Source organism: Balaenoptera physalus (genome assembly GCF_965194825.1).
Source record: "Balaenoptera physalus genome assembly, chromosome: 18".
Classification (NCBI taxonomy): Eukaryota; Metazoa; Chordata; class Mammalia; order Artiodactyla; family Balaenopteridae; genus Balaenoptera; species Balaenoptera physalus.
The window spans coordinates 81,664,640-81,684,368 of NC_138899.1; the positions used below are offsets into that span (position 1 = coordinate 81,664,640).

At 37.3% G+C, this 19,729-nt stretch overlaps 1 protein-coding gene across 10 annotated transcripts in view; it reads right to left on the minus strand.

Moving 5' to 3' along the window:
* RNF17 (ring finger protein 17) overlaps window positions 1-19,729 on the minus strand; it is a 131,319-nt gene that overhangs the window by 87,609 nt on the left and 23,981 nt on the right. For 8 of the 10 annotated variants that reach the window (XM_082435065.1, XM_082435064.1, XM_082435063.1 and 5 more), the window contains 7 exons: window positions 18,617-18,697; window positions 17,149-17,249; window positions 7,345-7,516; window positions 6,049-6,125; window positions 5,697-5,771; window positions 1,397-1,707; window positions 457-546 (listed from right to left, as the gene is read on the minus strand). In XM_082435065.1, the coding sequence (XP_082291191.1) occupies window positions 457-546; window positions 1,397-1,707; window positions 5,697-5,771; window positions 6,049-6,125; window positions 7,345-7,516; window positions 17,149-17,249; window positions 18,617-18,697 (907 nt within the window). The other 2 variants (XM_082435069.1, XM_082435061.1) reach the window with 2 other exon arrangements.

Here is a 19,729-nt window from a genome sequence, read left to right on the forward strand (position 1 = left end):
AAAACAAAGACTAGGAGGAACTGAAGTATAGATAGATGATAAAAATTGAACAAATAGATCATTTTACCTATCCAATACAGATCACACAGAATCATACCCATACTGAGGATGAGGTAAAGAGATAAGTATGTGTAACTGGGGAGACAGCTGAGAGCAGTGTTATAAATTTCAGAAATATTTTTGCCAGTAACAGCCAGAACTTTTAACATTAAAAAGGAAGACGTTTTAGGAATTCCCTGGAGGGCCAGTGGTTAGGACTCGACGCTTCCACAGCTGTGGGCCTGGGTTTGATCCCTGGTCGGGGAACTAAGATCCCACAAGCCGTGCGGCGTGGCAAAAATAAATAAATAAATAAGTTTTAGTTATTAGTAAAATTCATTTTACTCACTGCCTCCCTCTCCATAAGAGTTACTATGTATCAACTCTGCTGCATCAAGTTCAGAGTTGTTAACATACCTGCTTTTGATCCAAAAGGAACAGACGATTTTTTCTGAAGAGGCTCTTTTGGATATCTAGGTGTCTCCACAAGATAATCTGTGAAGCATGCTTCGTCAAAAGAGAAAATAAAGGCAACTGTTATTAGTTTTATTACGTTGACAGTGGCATACTTAACATACTGTTTAAAAAGCTGTACTTGAATGGGCAAAATACTGGAAGGGCAAGACCCCCTTGTATCAGCAGGCAAAGTCCAGATAGTTCTCTTAACTCACTGAGATAATCAGTGATAATAGTAACATTGTGGAAATGAGAGAAAACAGCATGTCCTTTTTTTTGTATTCAAAATACCATTCCGGAAACTCAATCAATGAAATAGACTGGGAGCAGGGGGGAGGAGAAAACCAAAGATCTTGAAAATGGTCCTAAAGAAGACTGACAATGTAACTACACACAGTAGTATCTCACCCTGATGTTGATGGGGAGAACACCAACACTGGAAATCTAATCAAACAATTATGACACATTTAAACGTTAACAAACATTATTAACAGATGCTACTACATTCACGATAGTTCATTTTATAAAGGACTGTATCTCAGAACAAAGATTTAAGATATGCTGTTCTTAAATTTAAGGACAAAGTCATCAGACTGCTTCTACTACTATGGTTGTCATTTATTTATAGTATTTTCATCTTTTATAGAGGTTTGTATGTGGAACATTAAAAAGTCAAACGCCCTAATTAAACCAAATATTAGAGTTTAGCTATATTATTGCATTAAAAATTATCCTAATTTTGGAAAATGTGAAAGTAGGGGCATGCAATCAACAGATTAACTCAGAATGAGGTGTAAGATAACAGCAATATGTTTGTTAAGTACAGTGACAAAAAGGAACTAACTTCGTTTCTAATTCCAGACACAATATATTGTTTCCTTGCTTTTCTATTTTCACTCACTTTCCAGGTCTTCTTCGATGACTTCTTCGATGATCACATCAGGGCTCGGTCCCGCCTGAGGCAAAGCAGCAACGGTTTCACAGGGGGTTATTGCAACAACCTCGTTCTGTGGTGGGAAGTGTTTTGCTTCTAAATGCGTATCACTGTTTTCCCGTTGCAAAGGAGTTGGTGGGGGAGCTTCACTAGTTAGGATAGAAATGTCAACCTTTTTCTTTTCTAGTGATGGGTAGGTACCACTACAAGAAAATTCCTTTTTATGATTATATTTCTTTTGAACATTCCGTCCCATTTCACTTTCTTGAGGATCAAATCTGTTTAAAAATAGAGGCTACTTTAAATCATTTCATAATTTTTTTATAACCACCTTAAAACCATTCCCTTTCCACATGACAGTATTGTGACACATACAAAGAGTTAAAGTTGTATAGGTGTCCCACAGGTATTTTTTTAAACAGCTGTATTGATATAATTTACACACTATAAAATCCAATTAATTTTTACTAAATTTAGAGTTGGGTAACCATCACCACAATCTAATTTTAGAACATTTCCATTATCCCGAAACTTCTGCCCATTCCCAAGCAAGCCCAAGGGTTTTAAAAGGTCAACAAGAGGTAAAATCAATGAGAAGCTGAAGAAAGAACTTGATATACAGTCATGTCACAATGATCTGATCCTAAAAGAACAGTGGATATAGGTTTTCAGTTTCAATTATCCAAATTTTGATTTGGCTTAGGTGTTTGATTTTAAACTATGCTAAGATTATTTCTTCTTTTAATTCACTGGCTTAAAAATAAAGTGTAGGAAGCAGTGAGAGGTACAATCCTGAGAAAATTACTAGAAATCTCCATCTAGGCTAAAAATCACCATCAGTCTGAATCCTTTGGGTATGATTATTCAACAGCCACTAATCTACAAATTTTTCTATCTTCTTCATAAATCCACACAGATATGGGCTATCAAATCTACAAGTATAGATATTCTATCAAAAAAATGAGATTCTCAAAAGCTTTAATTTTCGTTAACCCATGACACATTTAGCTTCTTCACAGATCACCATTTAAGAAGCCAAGTGAGGACGTCCCTGATGGCGCAGTGGTTAAGAATCTGCCTGCCAATGCATGGGAGACAGGTTCGACCCCTGGTCCGGGAAGATCCCACAGCCAAGGAGCAACTAAGCCCACGAGCCACAACTACTGAAGTCCTCACGCCTAGAGCCCATGCTCCACAACAAGAGAAGCCACCGCAATGAGAAGCCCGCACACTGCAACGAAGAGTAACCCCCGCTCGCTGCAACTAGAGAAAGCCCACGTGCAGCAATGAAGACCCAACGCAGCCAAACATAAATAAATAATAAATTTAAAAAAAAAAGAAGCCAAATGAAATCAGAAATAAGAACCTAAAAAGCCAACTGGATTCAGCAGACCTATCTTACCTGTCTCTTAATACACATTGACTAAAGGTCCAAACACCTTCTGAGGATTCATATAGGTTGACAACTCTGTAATCTAAAACATTTCTTTTTACAGTAACTCTTGTCTGGCTTTACTGAGACATTTAACGCCATCAATCAACCTGTCTCACAGACCTCTCCTCTTAGTTGTAGAACATGACTCTCTCCTACCCCTTCTTGGTTTTGTTTTGTTTTTTTGCAGATTACCCTTTCCCTGTCTTAAAATTTCATATTTTTTCCAGGGCACTGTCCTTGACCCACTGCAATACTTGCTCTCACTGGGCAAACCCATTCTTTAATTACCATCCATCATCAGTAGAGGCAGGCTACAGTGATACTTTCCCTAAAAACTAGGAAGAAATTTAAAAGACTTCTGAGTTAAATTTAAAACCAAGGCAAGATCAATACGGACTCTTAAAGAGACAATACCCTTCGGTACTAAAAATACTTGAGAGTAACCATATTCAAGTTATGAAAATACCTAGAAGAACGTACTGACTGGAAAGCATGATCATCCACGAAAGTGCAAGAAGTCAAGTCACAGAGGCAAATAGAGGCCAGGGCTCCACATGTGGGGAAGACGAGCTGAGCCAAAGGACTGGTACTCGAGGCCTCTGGCAAGGTCTCCCCTGGGGGGAAAGGAATGTAGCGGGCTGTCCAGGACCAACACTGTTCAGCTATTCGATAAACCTTATTCCCTTTATTCGAAAAACACCTCAAACAAAGCAACTTCTGATGATTTGGCTTCTTGTGTCTGTCTGGATATTGGAAAAGAATGCCAACATAAGTATTCTAGTCCCTGTGGCAATTATATTTGCCCCTTAAGTTAATAAACTGGCATTCTGACTATATGTCAGTTTTGTGAACTTGGCTTACATGAGTTTACCTGGCTTAGAATAAGATCTGCTCATGTCTGTTTCTCAACTTGTAAGGCTGGGGGCTGGACCCTCATTATTTCCTCAGAGTAATGAACGTGATGCTTGTTGGGGGACGATTTCCTTAGGGGTCATACCACCTACAACTGAATAAACTTATTTTCTTTTGGGGGTTTCTAAACCATTTACATTCTGACTACTCCTAAACCAAGAATGAAATCCAGAACCTCCTGTTAAGTTTCAGCACATACACTCACTTCCCTCTGGACATTTCTCCCGAGATACCTAGAAAACAACAGTAACTCAACATATCCCACTATCTTCCCCCCCCCCCCCAACTTCTTTTCTTCCTGTATTTCCAAACTTGGTGAATAATATCACAATTCACCACTAAATATAGACCTATAAATCACTGAGGATGCTTCCCTTTTCCTCATTCCCCACACCCAAACAGTTACTAAGTTACACCACTTTTCCCTATTCAGCATTTGTCATTAGCTGTTCCTCTCCAGTGCTACTACCTACATTTGGTTTCTCATCATTTGCTGAGACTATTTATATAACAGCCTAACCCATCCTTCAGCCTTCGGCCTCATATTCTTCCAAAGAACCCTCTATGGTCACTAGAGTTATCTTCTACAAATGTAACCTAATTATTTTTACTTCCATGCTAAAAATCTTTTAGTGGCTTTCTATTATTTACAGCTGTGCTGTCCAACAGAACCTTCTGCAATAATGAAATTGTGCTGCACTATCCGATAGCCACTAACCAAATATGGCTACTGAGCACCTGAAATGTGGCTACTGCAACCAAAGAACTGAATTTTTCACTTTATTTAGTTCTAATTAATTTACGCTTAAATTTAAATGACCACACGTGGTTAGCAGCTACCATACTGGATAGCACAGGTCTAAGAAATAAAGTCCAAATACCACCACACAACAGACAAAGTCTTTAGGATTCAGCCTCTATGTATCCTCTGCTGTATGGAATTATACATGCAGGTCCCTGAATGTAGTATGTGATCTCACTACCCATACAGTTATTTCTGCAAAGATGCCTGCCTCCCTTTTGTCCTCCTTTCCAACTGCTACTCATTTTTCATGGATGAGGGAAAATAAAATCTCCTCTTTCCAAGACCCCTGTTACATCTCAAAGAACTGATCATTCCCTTCCTTTGCATCTCCATTAAATTCTGCACAAACTACTATCATAGTAATTACGTACTTTACTATTTATGTGTATCATTCTCTACTTAGTTTAACTTCTCTGCATAAATCTCAGTATCTAGGGTGTTAGTGCCTAGCACAACATCAGTGTTCAATGCTAGCTGAATGAATGAATCTCAAAGATGACTCGGAGGACTTCCCTGGTGGTGCAGTGGTTAAGAATCTGCCTGCCAATGCAGGGGACACAGGTTCGACCCCTGGTCCGGGAAGATCCCACATGCCGCGGAGCAACTAAGCCTGTGCACCACAACTACTGAGCCTGCACTCTAGAGACCACGAGCCACAACTACTGAGCCCACATGCTGCAACTACTGAAGCCCGTGTGCCTAGAGCCTGTGCTCCGTGACAAGAGAAGTCACTGCAGTGAGAAGCCCGCGCACCGCAACAAAGAGTAGCCCCGGCTCGCCGCAACTAGAGAAAGCCCGCACACAGCAACGAAGACCCAACGCAGCCATCCATCCATCCATCCATCCATCCATCCATCCATCCATCCATACATACATAAATAAAAAAAAAAGATGACTCCAACATATATCATTGAATACTGACCCCTTCTAGGTCTTTTCATTCTTAAATATTTTATGTGGAATTTAACTGATAGAAACCATTTTGCCCTTTATATTATTTTTCAGCTTTTGAATCATAAATATTACACTGAACATCAATTTCTCTGTCTCAAATAATACTTCTGTCCCTTACGCCATGTCAGACACTAATAGCATATTGCCATTCTCATACTTACTTTGTTGAATCCTCAAATTCAATCTTTCCCATATTGTTGAACATACAGATGATCTCACTGCAATTCATATTCAACCTAAAATTAAATACTTAGCATAAAAAATGTTCTAATACAAGTTTATTACTTTCCCTAATAAAAATTAGTTGCTAACATTAAAAACTCTGAAAGACAGAACATTTAAATAACTTTCTAATTTATCACAAATTACACTTATTTTAATTTGGTTGCTAATTTGGGAAACATTTTTTGACCCAAATTTTCAATTTATAACTGCTTGTTATTTTAATAAATCTAGCCTCTAATACATTTTTATATTTAATTACCACGCTCTCCTGAATTATAACTTACTTACTTGGGAGAGTTCCTTAGTTTTAGAGAGCTGACTTGTGACAATTCACTCTCAAATGTTAATTTCAAAGTCCAGATAATCTAAAATCAAAAGAGAAGTATCACTCATATGTGCATTTTGCTTTGTTATAAATACCGTTGAAACAGAGTAAGATTTTAGAAAGAAAACTATACCCTTTAGGTATTTCACTAATTAATGTGCTCAGTGTTTGATTTTAGGCAAGCAAAGGGAGGGATGCAAATAAGAATTTATGAATTTTTCCCCAAAAGAAATTTAAAATCTTTTGAAGATATGTATTAACAGATAACAAAAGACACTAGTTAATAAATGGGATACAGCTACATGATCAGGGAAAATTCTGGTCAGATTCATTTTGCACCTGCACTGCTGTTCGCAAACGTTTCTTTCTTTTTTTTTTTTTTTCCCCCATCTTCCTAATGCAGCTAACTAGGGTAAAGACCAAATTTTACTTTTTTTCACCTCCTAATGCCTCACATGTAATACACAGGAATTATTACTGTTCTTAGAACTACAGCTGGAGGGAGGCCTGGTCAAGTAAGATGATGGCAAACTCTTCTCCTTCAAAGTTCAAGACTCTGGAGGCAGGTAAACCAAAGGCTTCTATTTTATACTTCAGTTCAATCCAAATATCTGATCATCTATGGGTCATGAGGCCCTGAAGATTCAAAGACAACAGAGTAGGATCTACACCCCAAGGGAGCAAGACAGAAATTAGCAAAGAGGATCGATGGATAACCCCGTCCTGCCAAACAATCTCATAAGAAACATGTTTCTATTGCTGCCTAATTCTAGGCACATGATTAGATGACAGGGCAGACAGAGTAGAATCACCTTGTCTCCTGAGGTGCACAGCTGGGGGTTGGGAGAAAAACCTAAATGGCATCTTGATAAGTTTCTAAGTCAAGAGTTGACAGTCAAACCTAACTGTTTATAAAAAGAAAATATTCCTATTTACTTTGCTACTCTTACTTGTCTCATTTTTTATCCAACTGTCCTAGAAACAACTTTCGACTCAATGTCATCCTACTTGTTCTCAGACTGTGTGTTATAAAGACTTTACTGCACCATTTCTCTAAGTGGTAAAAAATAATAAAAGGTCAAACAAGTTTATTAATGTTTATCTTAGATTCCAACACCTAAGAATTCTAAATTGATGCCAATACAAATTAGGATAAACTGAAAAACAAATTCTTCTTGTTAAGTCTTAAATATTATATTCCAAAGTAGGTAATATAAGCCATCACAGAAATAATTCACATTATGAACTGTTAAAACTACCTGATTCAGGTCACAGTATATTCTTAGAGAAGGTGTGGATTTTAATTCTCTTGCTATCTTCATAGCTGCATCCAAATCATTTTTTTTCACTTCAATGTATCTTTTAGCCGTTATTATATTTGATAAGTAATCATCCGTATTTCTTACTACCTCTTCACACAGGTTCTTTTTCCTTCATTTAAGATAAAGTTATTTTTCAGTATTTCATAAACATTTTTATGAAAGTAAATTTAAAGTAACTCAACAGTATTGAAAAGGTAAATTCACTACTTTACGAACTTAAATAATATAACATGGTTAATGAGGCATTCAATTGAACTGAAATCTATTACAGTTTTTTTTTTTAATTAATTAATTTTTGGCTGCGTTGGGTCTTCATTGCTGTGCGCGGGCTTTCTCTAGTTGTGGTGAGCAGGGGCTACTCTTCGTTGCAGCGCACGGGCTTCTCATTGTGGTGGCTTCTCTTGTTGTGGAGCACAGGCTCTAGGTGGACGGGCTTCAGTAGTTGTGGCTCATGGGCTCTAGAGCGCAGCCTCGGTAGTTGTGGCGCACGGGCTTAGTTGCTCCACGGCATGTGAGATCTTCCCGGACCAGGGCTCGAACCCGTGTCCCCTGCATTGGCAGGCGGATTTTTAACCACTGTGCCACCAGGGAAGCCCTGAAATCTATTATAGTTGAAAGCTACGTACGTATAACTAGAAAAAAGGTAAATTTTGTAGAAGGATATAGTTATCATGTCACAGATACAGCTGTCACAGAACTGCAGAGGTATGACAGACCCTAGACGATTCTATCACTTTTAAAAGTAAGAGAGAAATCCTGGCTATCTTGCAGTCACTTGTGCCATTACAAAGACATATCTGTACTCCTTTCTCACAAGGACCTACCGCACATTTTAGAATTTCATAAGCAGATACATATTACATGAATTTAAAATGAGACTTCAGGACTTCCCTGGTGGCACAGTGGTTATGAATCCGCCTGCCAACGCAGGGGACATGGTTTCAATCCCTGGTCCGGGAAGATCCCACATGCCACAGAGCAACTAAGCCCGTGCACCACAACTACTGAGCCTGTGCACCTAGAGCCCGTGCTCCACAACAAGAGAAGCCACCGCAATGAGAAGCCTGCGCGCTGCAACGAAGAGTAGTCCCCGCTCGCCACAACTGGAGAACGCCCACGCGTAACAATGAAGACCCAACACAGCCAAAAATTAAAAATAAATAAATTTATATAAAAAATAATAAAATGAGACTTTAAAATAGACTTCACCAAACCAAAACTTAGGTAGCGAGTAAGTATAATCTTCAAAGTAATCACTTATGAAGCTTACAGAGTTATTCCTTCATTATTTGTGCATTTCTCAAAAATTTTTCTGTGCCTACAGTGGAATTATTATGGAAATTAAGATATTTTGACCAAAAATTATAGTGTCTAACTTGCTTATTTTATTCATCAAATAAATAAAACGATTTCCTCAAAATCAAATCTGGCCTCAAAAAAGGAGAGTTTGCCACACTGAAGAGTAGTAAGAATGTGACAAGGCTCTGAAGGTGAAGAAGAATTCCAAAAAACTTTTAGCAATTATATATATACTTTATGAAAATCATTTCTTTAGGGGATTAAGTGGTCATTTTGATAAGTTCCAGATGATTCCTAAAAAAATCATGCCTAGGGAGTGATGTCAGCAAAATGGCAGACTAGGAAACTCTAAGCCCTCGTTCCCCAATGGAGATTTCAAATGAGAGCCAAAAATTGGTTAAAACAATCTTATAGGACTCTGGGAAGTGGACAAAGGTATACAGCAATGAAGCAAATGTGCAACTGAGAGAAACCCACAGTCAAATCAGTAGGAAATTTCATTTCTTGACCTCACCCAGACCCCTGCTCAGCGTGCTGCAGTCCTGGTCTGGAGACAGCAGCGCAGTTCCCAATGCCTTCCCTCCGAAGGGGCCGCAGCAAACCTTATTCGCAACGTCCTCATTTGTCTGGGGGCTGCCTGAAGAGCTGTTTTACCTAATGCGGAACTCGGGCAGCAAGAGAAAGTGGGCTGGGAAGGCTGCAGAGAGACTAACAGCTACAGGTGCTCTGGCAACAGAGACCACAGACACAGACACACAACAGCCCGCCTGAGGCTCAAAGGAGAAGCTGGGGTGAGATGCTTTAGGAAATTAAGACATTGTAAACAGCTAAGAATACAAAGGAGTCGAACAAGCCACACTTATGCAAGATACATGTTCAGAGAAGACCTGAAAGTACCTTAAGCATTCACCCAGGCTGATCCAAAAACTCAGCTGCACAGGCAGACAGTCTGCAAAGACTGGGAGAGGTGGCTGTTTTTGCAAATGTCCAATTCTCTTTTTCAAAAACTTAATTTTAACTTTAAAAATTTTATTTAAAAAAACTGAGGTATGCTGACACATGACATTGTGCTTATTTCAGTGTACAGCATTCTGAACTGATAATTGCATATACTGCAAAATGTCCAGCTGCCATCCACCACCACAGTTACAGAGTTCTCTCTTGTGACAAGGACGTTCAAGACCTGCTCTCTTAGTGGCTCTCAAATACGTGACACCACGGTAGTAACTGCGGCCACACGCTCTGCGCTGCACCCTCACGACACACTTATTTTGTAACTGGGAGGCGGCACCTCCTGCCTCCTTTCACCCCCCTCGCCCACCCGTCTCCACCTCTGGCAGTCACCAATCTGTTCTCTGCATCTAGGGCCTGACAAGATTCCCTTCTTTTTAATGGCTGTGTGATATTCCATTACATGCACAGACATCTATACGTGTGTGTGCGTACACACACCCACACACCCACATCTTCTTTAAACATTCATCCATTGATGGACTCTTAGGTTGTTTCCTTTATCTTGGCTGTTGTAAATAATGCTGCATTGATCACAGGGGTGCATATATCTTTTCGAATTAGTGTGTTTATTTTCTTCGAATAAATACCCAGAATTAGAATTAGTGGATTCTTAATTTTTTGAAGCACCTCCATACGTTTTCCATAGTGGCTGCACCAATTTACATACTCACCAACAATACACAAGGGTTTGCATTTCTCCACATCTTTGCTACCATTTGTTATCTCCTATATTTTCAAGAATAGCCATACTAACAGGTATGAGATGATATCTCATTGTGGTTTTCATTTGCATTTTCCTGATGATTAGTGACGTTGAGCACCTTTTCAGGTACCCACTGGCCAGGTGTATGTCTTCTTTGGAAAAATGTCTATTCAGTCCCTCTGTCCATTTTTAAATCAGATCGTTCGGGGTTTTTTGCAAAAGGGAACCCTTCAGGCTAAAATGAAAGAGATCAACATCTCTGGAGAAGGTAAATACATGGGCAAATACAAAATGTATTATTATTGCAATTTGGGTTTATGACTCCTCTATATCTTCCACAGCATTTAAAGAACAAATACATAAAATGACTATAAAGCTATGTCAATGGGTACACGATGTATAAAGACGCAACTGTGACAACAAAACATAAAGAAGGGGTGGAAATGTAAAGTAGAGGTTTTGTATGCAATTCAGTTGTGCTGGTTTCAATTCGAAATAGATGTGAGGATGTTATTTGTAATGCCCATGATAACCACAAAAAAAACTAACTATAGAATATGCAAAAAAGAAATGAGAAGGAAATCAAAATGTGTCACCTCCAAAAAAAAAATCAAGTAAACAGAAAAGAAGGTAGTAATAGAGGAAATGAATGACAAAAAAAGCTATTAGACATATATAGAAGCCCGCACACCACAAAGAAGAATAAGCCCCGCTCACCGCAACTAGAGAAAGCCCGTGTGCAGCAACGAAGCCCCAACGCAGCCAAAAATAAAAATAAATAAAAATTTTAAAAAAGGCACAGAGGGAAGAAAAGTGAGTTGTTTTTTTTTTTAAATTTATTTTCGTCTGCGTTGGGTCTTTGTTGCTGCACGTGGACTTTCTCTAGTTGTGGTGAGCGGGGGCTACTCTTCGTTGTGGTGCACGGGCTTCTCATAACCGTGGCTTCTCTTGTTGCAGAGCACGGGCTCTAGAGGCCCGGGCTTCATAGTTGCAGCACGCAGGCTCAGCAGTTGTGGCTCGTGGGCTCTAGAGCACAGGCTCAGTAGTTGTGGTATATGGGCTTAGCTGCTCCACGCCACGTGGGATCTTCCCGGACTAGGGCTCAAACCAGTGTCTCCTGCATTGGCAGGCGGATTCTTAACCACTGCACCACCAGAGAAGCCTGGGTTTTTTTTTTAAATGACAGCATATAGTTAGGTCTATAAGAGACTCATTTTACATCTAAAGACAAACAGGTTGAAAGTGAATGGATGGAAAGAGATATTCTATGCAAATAGTAACCGAAAGAGAGCTAGGGTGGCTATGCTAATTTCAGGCAAAATAGACACTAAGTCAAAAACTGTTACAAGACAAAGAAGGACATTATAGACTGATAAAAGGGTCAATTCACCAATAAGATAAAACAATTATAAATACATATGTACCAAACATCAGAGGCCCAAAATATATGATGCAAACATTGACGTAATAAAGGAAAAATAGAGAGCTCTGTAAGTGTAGGTGGAGACTTCAATATCCTACACTTCCAATTGTGGACAGAAAAACCATACAGAATATCAGTAAGGAAACAGACTACTTAAACAACATTGTAGACCAACTGGACCTAACATACAAACACTCCGCCCAATGACAGACAATACACATCTTCCTCAAACATACATGGAGCGCTCTCCACGTTAGACCACATATTAGGGCAAAAAAGACCTCTTAATACATTTTAAAAGACTGAAAGTATACAAAGTATCTTTTCTGATCACAAGGGAGTGAAACTAGAAATCAATAATAGAAGGAAACTGGAAAATTCACAAATATGTGGAAATTAAATAACATACTACTAAACACAAATGGATCAAAGGAAAAAAACACAAGGAGAATATCTTGAGACAAATGAAAATGGAAAAACAAAGTATCAAAATTTATGGGATGCAGTGAAAGCAGAGCTAAAAGAGAAATATACAGCTGTAAACACATTAAAAAAGGCATGGCAAACCAACAAACTAACTTTACACCTTAGGAACCAGAAAAGAAAAAACTAAACCCAAAGCTAGCAGAAGGAAGGAGTAGTAAGATTAGAGTGGAAATAAGTGAATAAATAGGATAAAATAGAGAAAAATCAAAGAAACCAAAAGGTGATTCTTTGAGAAGATCAAAATTGACCACTTTCAGCTACACTATCTAGGAAAACAAGAGAAGAGCCAACTTACTAAAATCAAAAATAAAGTAGGCATAGATAGGATGATCAATTTTACAGAAACAAAAAATATTTGAAAACAGTGCTGTAAACAACTGTATGCCAAGAAACTGGATAACCTAGATGAAATGGACGAATTCCTAGAAACACACCACCTACCAACACTGAATCATGAAGAAATAGAAAATCTGAGCAGACCAAAAAAAAGTAATAAGATTGAATCAGTAATCAAAAGCTTCCCCAGAAAGAGAAGCCCTGGACTAGATGGCTTCACCAAAAGTTTTATGAAGAATTAACGCCAATCCTCCTCAAACTCTGCCAAAAAACTGAAGAGCCAGAGAAAACATCTCCTAACTTATTCTATGAGACCAGCACTGCCCTCATACCAAAGCCATATGAAAACACTACAAGAAAACTATAGATCAACGTCTCTTACAAGTATTAATGCAAAACCCTCAATAAAATACTAGTAAATTGAATCAGCAGTATAGTGAAAGAACACCACATCATGCCAAGTGGGATTTATTCCCTGGAATGAAGGAAGCTTCAACATATGAATATCAATTAATGTTATACACCACATTAACAGAAACAAGTAAAACCCCCCATAGGGTCCTTTCAAATGATAGAGAAAAAGGATGTGACATTCTCAACACCTTTCAGGATAAAAGCACTCAAATTAGGAATTGAGGGAAACTACATCAACATAATAAAGGCTATATAAGAAAAACCCACAGCTAACATTACATTAGATGATAGACTGACAGCTTTTCTTCTAAGAACGGTAGCAAGAAAAGGATGTGAGATTTTGCCACTGCTATTTAATATATCATTGTCAGTTCTAGCCAGAGTAAATAGGCAAAAAAAAAAGAAAGATATAAAAGCCATCCAAATTTACAAGAAGTTGGAAAATGATCTCTTTTTGCAGATGATTATCTTATAGGTAAAGATGCCACAAAAATACTAGTAGGTCTAATAAACAAATTCAGCCAAGATGTAGGATGCAAAATGAACACACAAAAAATCAGATGCATTTCTACACACTAACAATGAACAGTCCGAAAAGGAAATTAACAATTCACTTTACAACAGAATAAAAAGAAGAATATACTCAGGAATAAACATAACCGAGGATGCAACAGACTTGTACACTTGTTGTACACTACACAACACTGCTGAAATTAAGGAAGACAAAATAAATGGAAAGATCTCTCACGTTCATGAACCAGAAGATTTAATATTGTTAAGATGTCAATACCCAAAGCAATCTACAATTCAAAGCCATCCCTATCAAAATCCCAATGATGTTTCATGTAGAATAGAAAAGCCCATCCTAAAAGTCACATGAGATCTCAAGGGACCCTAAACTTCCAAAACAACCTTGAAAAAGAACAAAGTTGGAGAGCTCACACATCCTGATTTCAAAACTTGCTACAAAGCCACAGTAATTAAAACAGTGTGCTACTGCCACAAGGACAGACAGATGGACCAAAGGAATAGAATAGAGAGCTCAGAAATAAATCTTCACATATATGGTTCAGCTGAGTTTTGACAAGAGTGCCAAGACCATTCAATGGAGAAAAGACCGTCTTTTCAACAAATGGTGCTGGGAAAACTGGATATCCATATGGGAAAGAATAAGTTGGACCCTTCCCTTACACTATATACAAAAATTAGCTTAAAATGACTCAAAGACCTAAATGTAAGAGCTAAAACTATAAAACTCTTAGAAGAAAACACAGGGGGGAAAAGCTTCATGATGTTAGATTTGGCAATGATTTCTTGGATATGACATCAAAACACAGGCAACAAAAGAAAAAACAGATAAACTGGACTTTATCAATTAAAAACTTCTTTGGATCAAAGAATGCTATCAAGAGAGTGAAAAGACAAGCCACAGAAGCAGTGTTTTCTTAGGTCAGTCTCCCAAGGCAAAAGAAATAAAAGCAAAAATAAACAAATAGGACCTAATCAAACTTACAAGCTTTTGCACAGCAAAAGAAGCCATAAACAAAACAACAAAAGACAACCTACAGACTGGGAGAAAATATTTGCAAACGATGTGATCAACAGAGGCTTAATGTCCAAAATATACAAGCAGCTCATACAGCTCAATATAAAAAAAAAAAAAAATCAAAAAATGGACAAAAGACCTAAATGGACATTTCTCCAAAGAGGACAGTCATACAGACGGTCAACAGGCATATGAAAAGATACTCAACATCACTAATTATTAGAAAAATGCAAATCAAAACTACAATGAAGTATCACTTCACATAGGTCAGCATGGCCATCATCAAAAAGTCTACAAATAATAAATGCTGGAGAGGGTGTGGAGAAAAGGGAACCCTCCTACACCGCTGGTGGGAATGGAAATTGATACAGCCACTATGGAGAACAGTACGGAGGTTCCTTAAAAAACTAAAAATAGAGTTACCATATGATCCAGCAATCCCACTCCTGGGAACATATCTGGAAAAGACGAAAACTCTAATTCAAAAAGACACATGCATCTCAATGTTCATAGCAGCACTATTTACAATAGTCAAGACATGGAAGCAACCTAAGTGTCCATCAACAGATGAATGGATAAAGAAGATGTGATATGTGTATACGATGGAACACGACTCAGCCATAAAGACGCATGAAATAATGCCATTTGCAGCAACATGGATGGACCTAGAGAATATTATACTTAGTGAAGTCAGAGAAAGACAAATATCATATATCACCTTCATGTGGAATCTAAAAAATAATATAAATGAACTTACTTACAAAACAGAAACAGACTCATAGACATAGAAAACAATCTTATGGCACCAAAGGGGAAAGGGAGGGAGGGATAAATTAGGAGGTTGGGATTATCAGATACACACTACCCTATATAAAGTAGATAAACAACAAGGACCTACTGTACAGCACAGGGAACCATATTCAGTATCTTGTAATAACCTATAGTGGAAAAGAATCTGAAAAAGAATACATGTATGTGTAACTGAATCACTCTGCTGTACACCTGAAACTAACTCAACATTGTAAATCAACTATACTCCAATAAAAAACTTTTTTAAAAAACACAAACAAAAGGTAAGCCACCGAAAGAGAGAAAATATCTGAAAATGATGTATCTGATAAAGGACTAACATCCACAATGTATAAAGAACTCCTACTCCAACCACAACAAAATAAATAATCCAAATCAAAACTGGGCAAAGGACTGGAATACATACCTCTCCAGAGAAAATAAACAAATGGTCAATTAATAAGCACATGAAAAGATGTGCTCCACAATACCAGCCATCACGGAAATGTAAGTCAAATCCAAAAATGAGACATCACTTCACATTCTGAAAATGGCTCATCTTTAAAAAAAAAAAAAACAACAAATGTTGGTGAGGATGTGGAGAAATTGGAACCTTTGTGCACTGCTGGTGGGAAGGTAACATGTGTAGCCACCATAGAACACAGTCTGGCAGTCTTCAAAGAGTTAAACATAAAATTACCATATGCCACTAAACTTACTTTTTTAATTTTAATTTTATTGGTGTATAGTTGATACTCAGTGTTGTGTTAGTTTCAGGTATACAGCAAAGTGATTCAGTTATACATATACAAATATTCTTTCTTTTTTAGGTTCTTTTCTCAAAAAGGTTACCATAGAATATTTAGTACAGTTGCCTGTGCTATACAGTAGGTCCTTGTTGGTTATCTATCTTATATAGTGTGTGTATGTTCACCTCAAGCTCCTGATTTACCCCTCCCCCCACCACTAAACTGTATTTTTAAATGGTTAAAAAGGTAAACTTCATTACGTATATTTACTACTTTTAAGAAATATTTTTTAAATGCATGCACATGACCTATCACTTAAGTGTTATAATTAAATACCAAATGTGAGATACCATCAGCATTGAGGAATAAAGAATATCAACTGATTCATTCATAGTGTTGAGCATATGTTCTAGTCATCCTAATCAGACTAAAAAAAAGAACTAAGAGCCAAATAGACAAGTACCATTTCTAAATATATTTATCACAACTTTTATGAGCCTGTCTCTTGAAATGCAAAGTGTGATTAAAGATTATTTGAGATCATATATATCAACGTTTTTAAAAAGAATGGATATGTAACAGTATGGTATTTGTTTAGAAAAATCACTAGAGTATTATTTGCTCTGATGCAAATACCTGAAAAAAATGATGGAACTATCCACATGAAAATGTATGTTTGCATTTTCCCAAGTATGCTGAATTCTACAACAGGATTCAGAATTAGAAAGTACTTTTCTGTGCTAACTGCTTTAAGAAAGAAATTGTTTATTTTAACAGCTTTGGGATCAGAAGACAAATAGCCTAAATAAATAAATAAATAGTTCTTCATTTTGAAGCTGTAAACATCAGCCTGTAGGGACCACCCATTACCTTCCAAACTCGTTTAAAATTTACTCATTTCTTCATTCTGTACAAAGGAATAAAATGACAAGTTAATGTTAAAAGCTTCAGTTGCACTGAGTCTATATTTTTAACTTATTACCTGGAATCAAGAGAAGTGAAAAGCTGATCAAACTGTTTCTCCAGAACCTCTATAAGACTGACTGTCTCCTCTTTTGTTTGATCGTATATGTGTTCGAGCGTCTGGGAAGAACATAATACAAAGACCTAATTTGGTATTTTTATTTTGTAGGAACTGTACTATTCAACATAATTTTGAAAGTAAAAGGTACTTTTTGGACCTTTCAAAATAACAACACAAGAGATCAGATAATAAAAATAAGTCACAAGGTTAAACTTTAAATCCTGGTACTTGTCAACAAGATCACATCTTTGTTAGCACTCTGTACTGATAAATTAGCAAAAAGGCCTAGAAAATCCACTAAGTTTTCTAAACTTCTTATCACTTTTAATCAGTACAGGAAATGGATCATTTTGGATAGCTGAGTTTCTCTCTGGCAGGATTCCTTAAATTCATAAAAACTTAAAATATAATATGAGGGAATTCCCTGGCAGTCCACTGGTTAAGACTCTGCGGTCCCAGTACAGGGGCATGTGTTCAATCCCTGGTCGGGGAACTAAGATCCTGCATGCCGCGGCCAAAAAAAACCACTTTATACCTATATAAAATATTTTAAAAATACTTGAATTAAAATGTTGACTCTTCTACATACTTCTTTATATTTTTAAACAAAGAATCATTGCTTGAGATCTTTTTTTTTTTCCTTTCAATTTTTCCTTTTTTGGAATGGGAATGTCTATCCTATGCTTGCCCAACCAACGTATTTTAGAAGGAGATAATTTATTAGTTTCACACATTCAGATTGGAGAGGAATTTTGCCCCAGCAGGAGTCATACCCTGAGTCTCACCCATACCTGATTTAGAAGATACTCAGATGAGATTTTGGACTTAGAGTTGATGCTGAAATAGGTTAAGAATTTTGGGGGTGTGAGATGTGCTGAATGTATTTTGCATGTGAGAAGGACATGAACCTTTTATGGGTTGAATTTTTACCCCCCTCCCAAATTCATGTTGAAGTCTTAAATTTCATATAAGCTATAACCTTTTGAATGCCTTGGTTGTTAAATTTGCCATTGCTAGGTTCAAGGAGCTTGCTGTTTGTCAATAAATGAGGGAGTCTCTCTCTTGGGTGATGCGGTAAGAAAGAAAAGAGCATAAGACTCAGTGTAACAGTATACAGCCAAATAATGAGCAATGTTAGAAGGGCGATCTGCAATGCTTCCAAGACAAAATTCCGCTCACAACAAGCAGAAATGAGAGTTCCTTAATAGAGCTCCAATTTCAGTAGGTTGCTAGCACAACAATGCTAGGAGACTAATCCTAGCAGGCCATTACAGTTTTCCATTCTTTTGTACGTTTCTCTCATTAGATTATCATACTTAATAACTCAGTGCTAAGCTCTACCTTCAGTGATGTTACATCTAAATATACACATTTAAGGAGAACATGCCTTAATTTATGATAGAATTTAATCATTCAGAATGCTTACTTTTACAGCAATACTTAATTGTTCAAAATTTTGGGCTGCCACCTTCAATGCTTCATCAATTTCTTCCCCAGTTTCAGTCTCCTAAGAAGGGGGAGGAGGACCACATACAAATACAAAATATAAAAATAGATGCTTAGATATACTGTATTAGTTGCAGAAACATCAAGCTACCGTTTTGGTTACAAAAGCAACATAGACCCATTACAGAAATCTGAAAACAAGCAACAGTGAACATTTTGGAGTTTTGGTGATAGCATTCCAGATTTCTTTTTTTAGCTATCTTTTTGAATAAATGGGATTATGTCCTATAAACATTTTGCAACTTAAAACTACCTGAAAATTTTATCGCGGCCATAAATATATACATGTAAAAAGTAATAGTTTTTAAGAAAACAAGATTATGATTAGGCTACGTTAAGATTTAAACACGGAAGACAGTGCTCTCTCCTCTCCCAGCCCACTAATGATCTCCTTAACAAAAAAACTTAATACTCCATTCAACTGCATTTTGGAGTTCATTCTGTTTCTAACCTTCAATTAAAAGAATACATTATTTAAAGTCATCAAAAGTAGTAACTGGTAAAATTCAAATCTTCCAACAACAATTACATCATCATCAACGAGTGCCATTAGGCCTTTTAGTTGCCATTAAAACAACTGGAAAATCACACTTAGAATTTAGAAACTTGTGGGACTTCCCTGGCGGTCCAGTGGTTAAGACTCCGCCTTCTAGTGCAGGGGGTGTGGGTTCGATCCCTGGTCGGGGAGCTAAGATCTCACATGCCTCGCGGCCAAAAAACCAAAACATAAAGCAGAAGCAATATTGTAACAAATTCAATAAAGACTTTAAAAATGGTCCACATCAAAAAAAAAAATCTTAAAAAAGAAACGAATTTAGAAACTTGTACTTTATACAAGTTTCACAGAATCTGAATTCAGTAACTAGGTTCAAAGGGAAGCAGCTACATACAGGTAAATATCAAGAGCACTAACAGAGTTGGTCAAAGGTAAAATGGGCTGCCTTGGGAAGAAAAGAGAACTGTTGAGACATAGTTTAGAATAAAACAAGAGATTCATGCAAGGAGTGTAGGTTTACCTCTGTTACCTTTACGC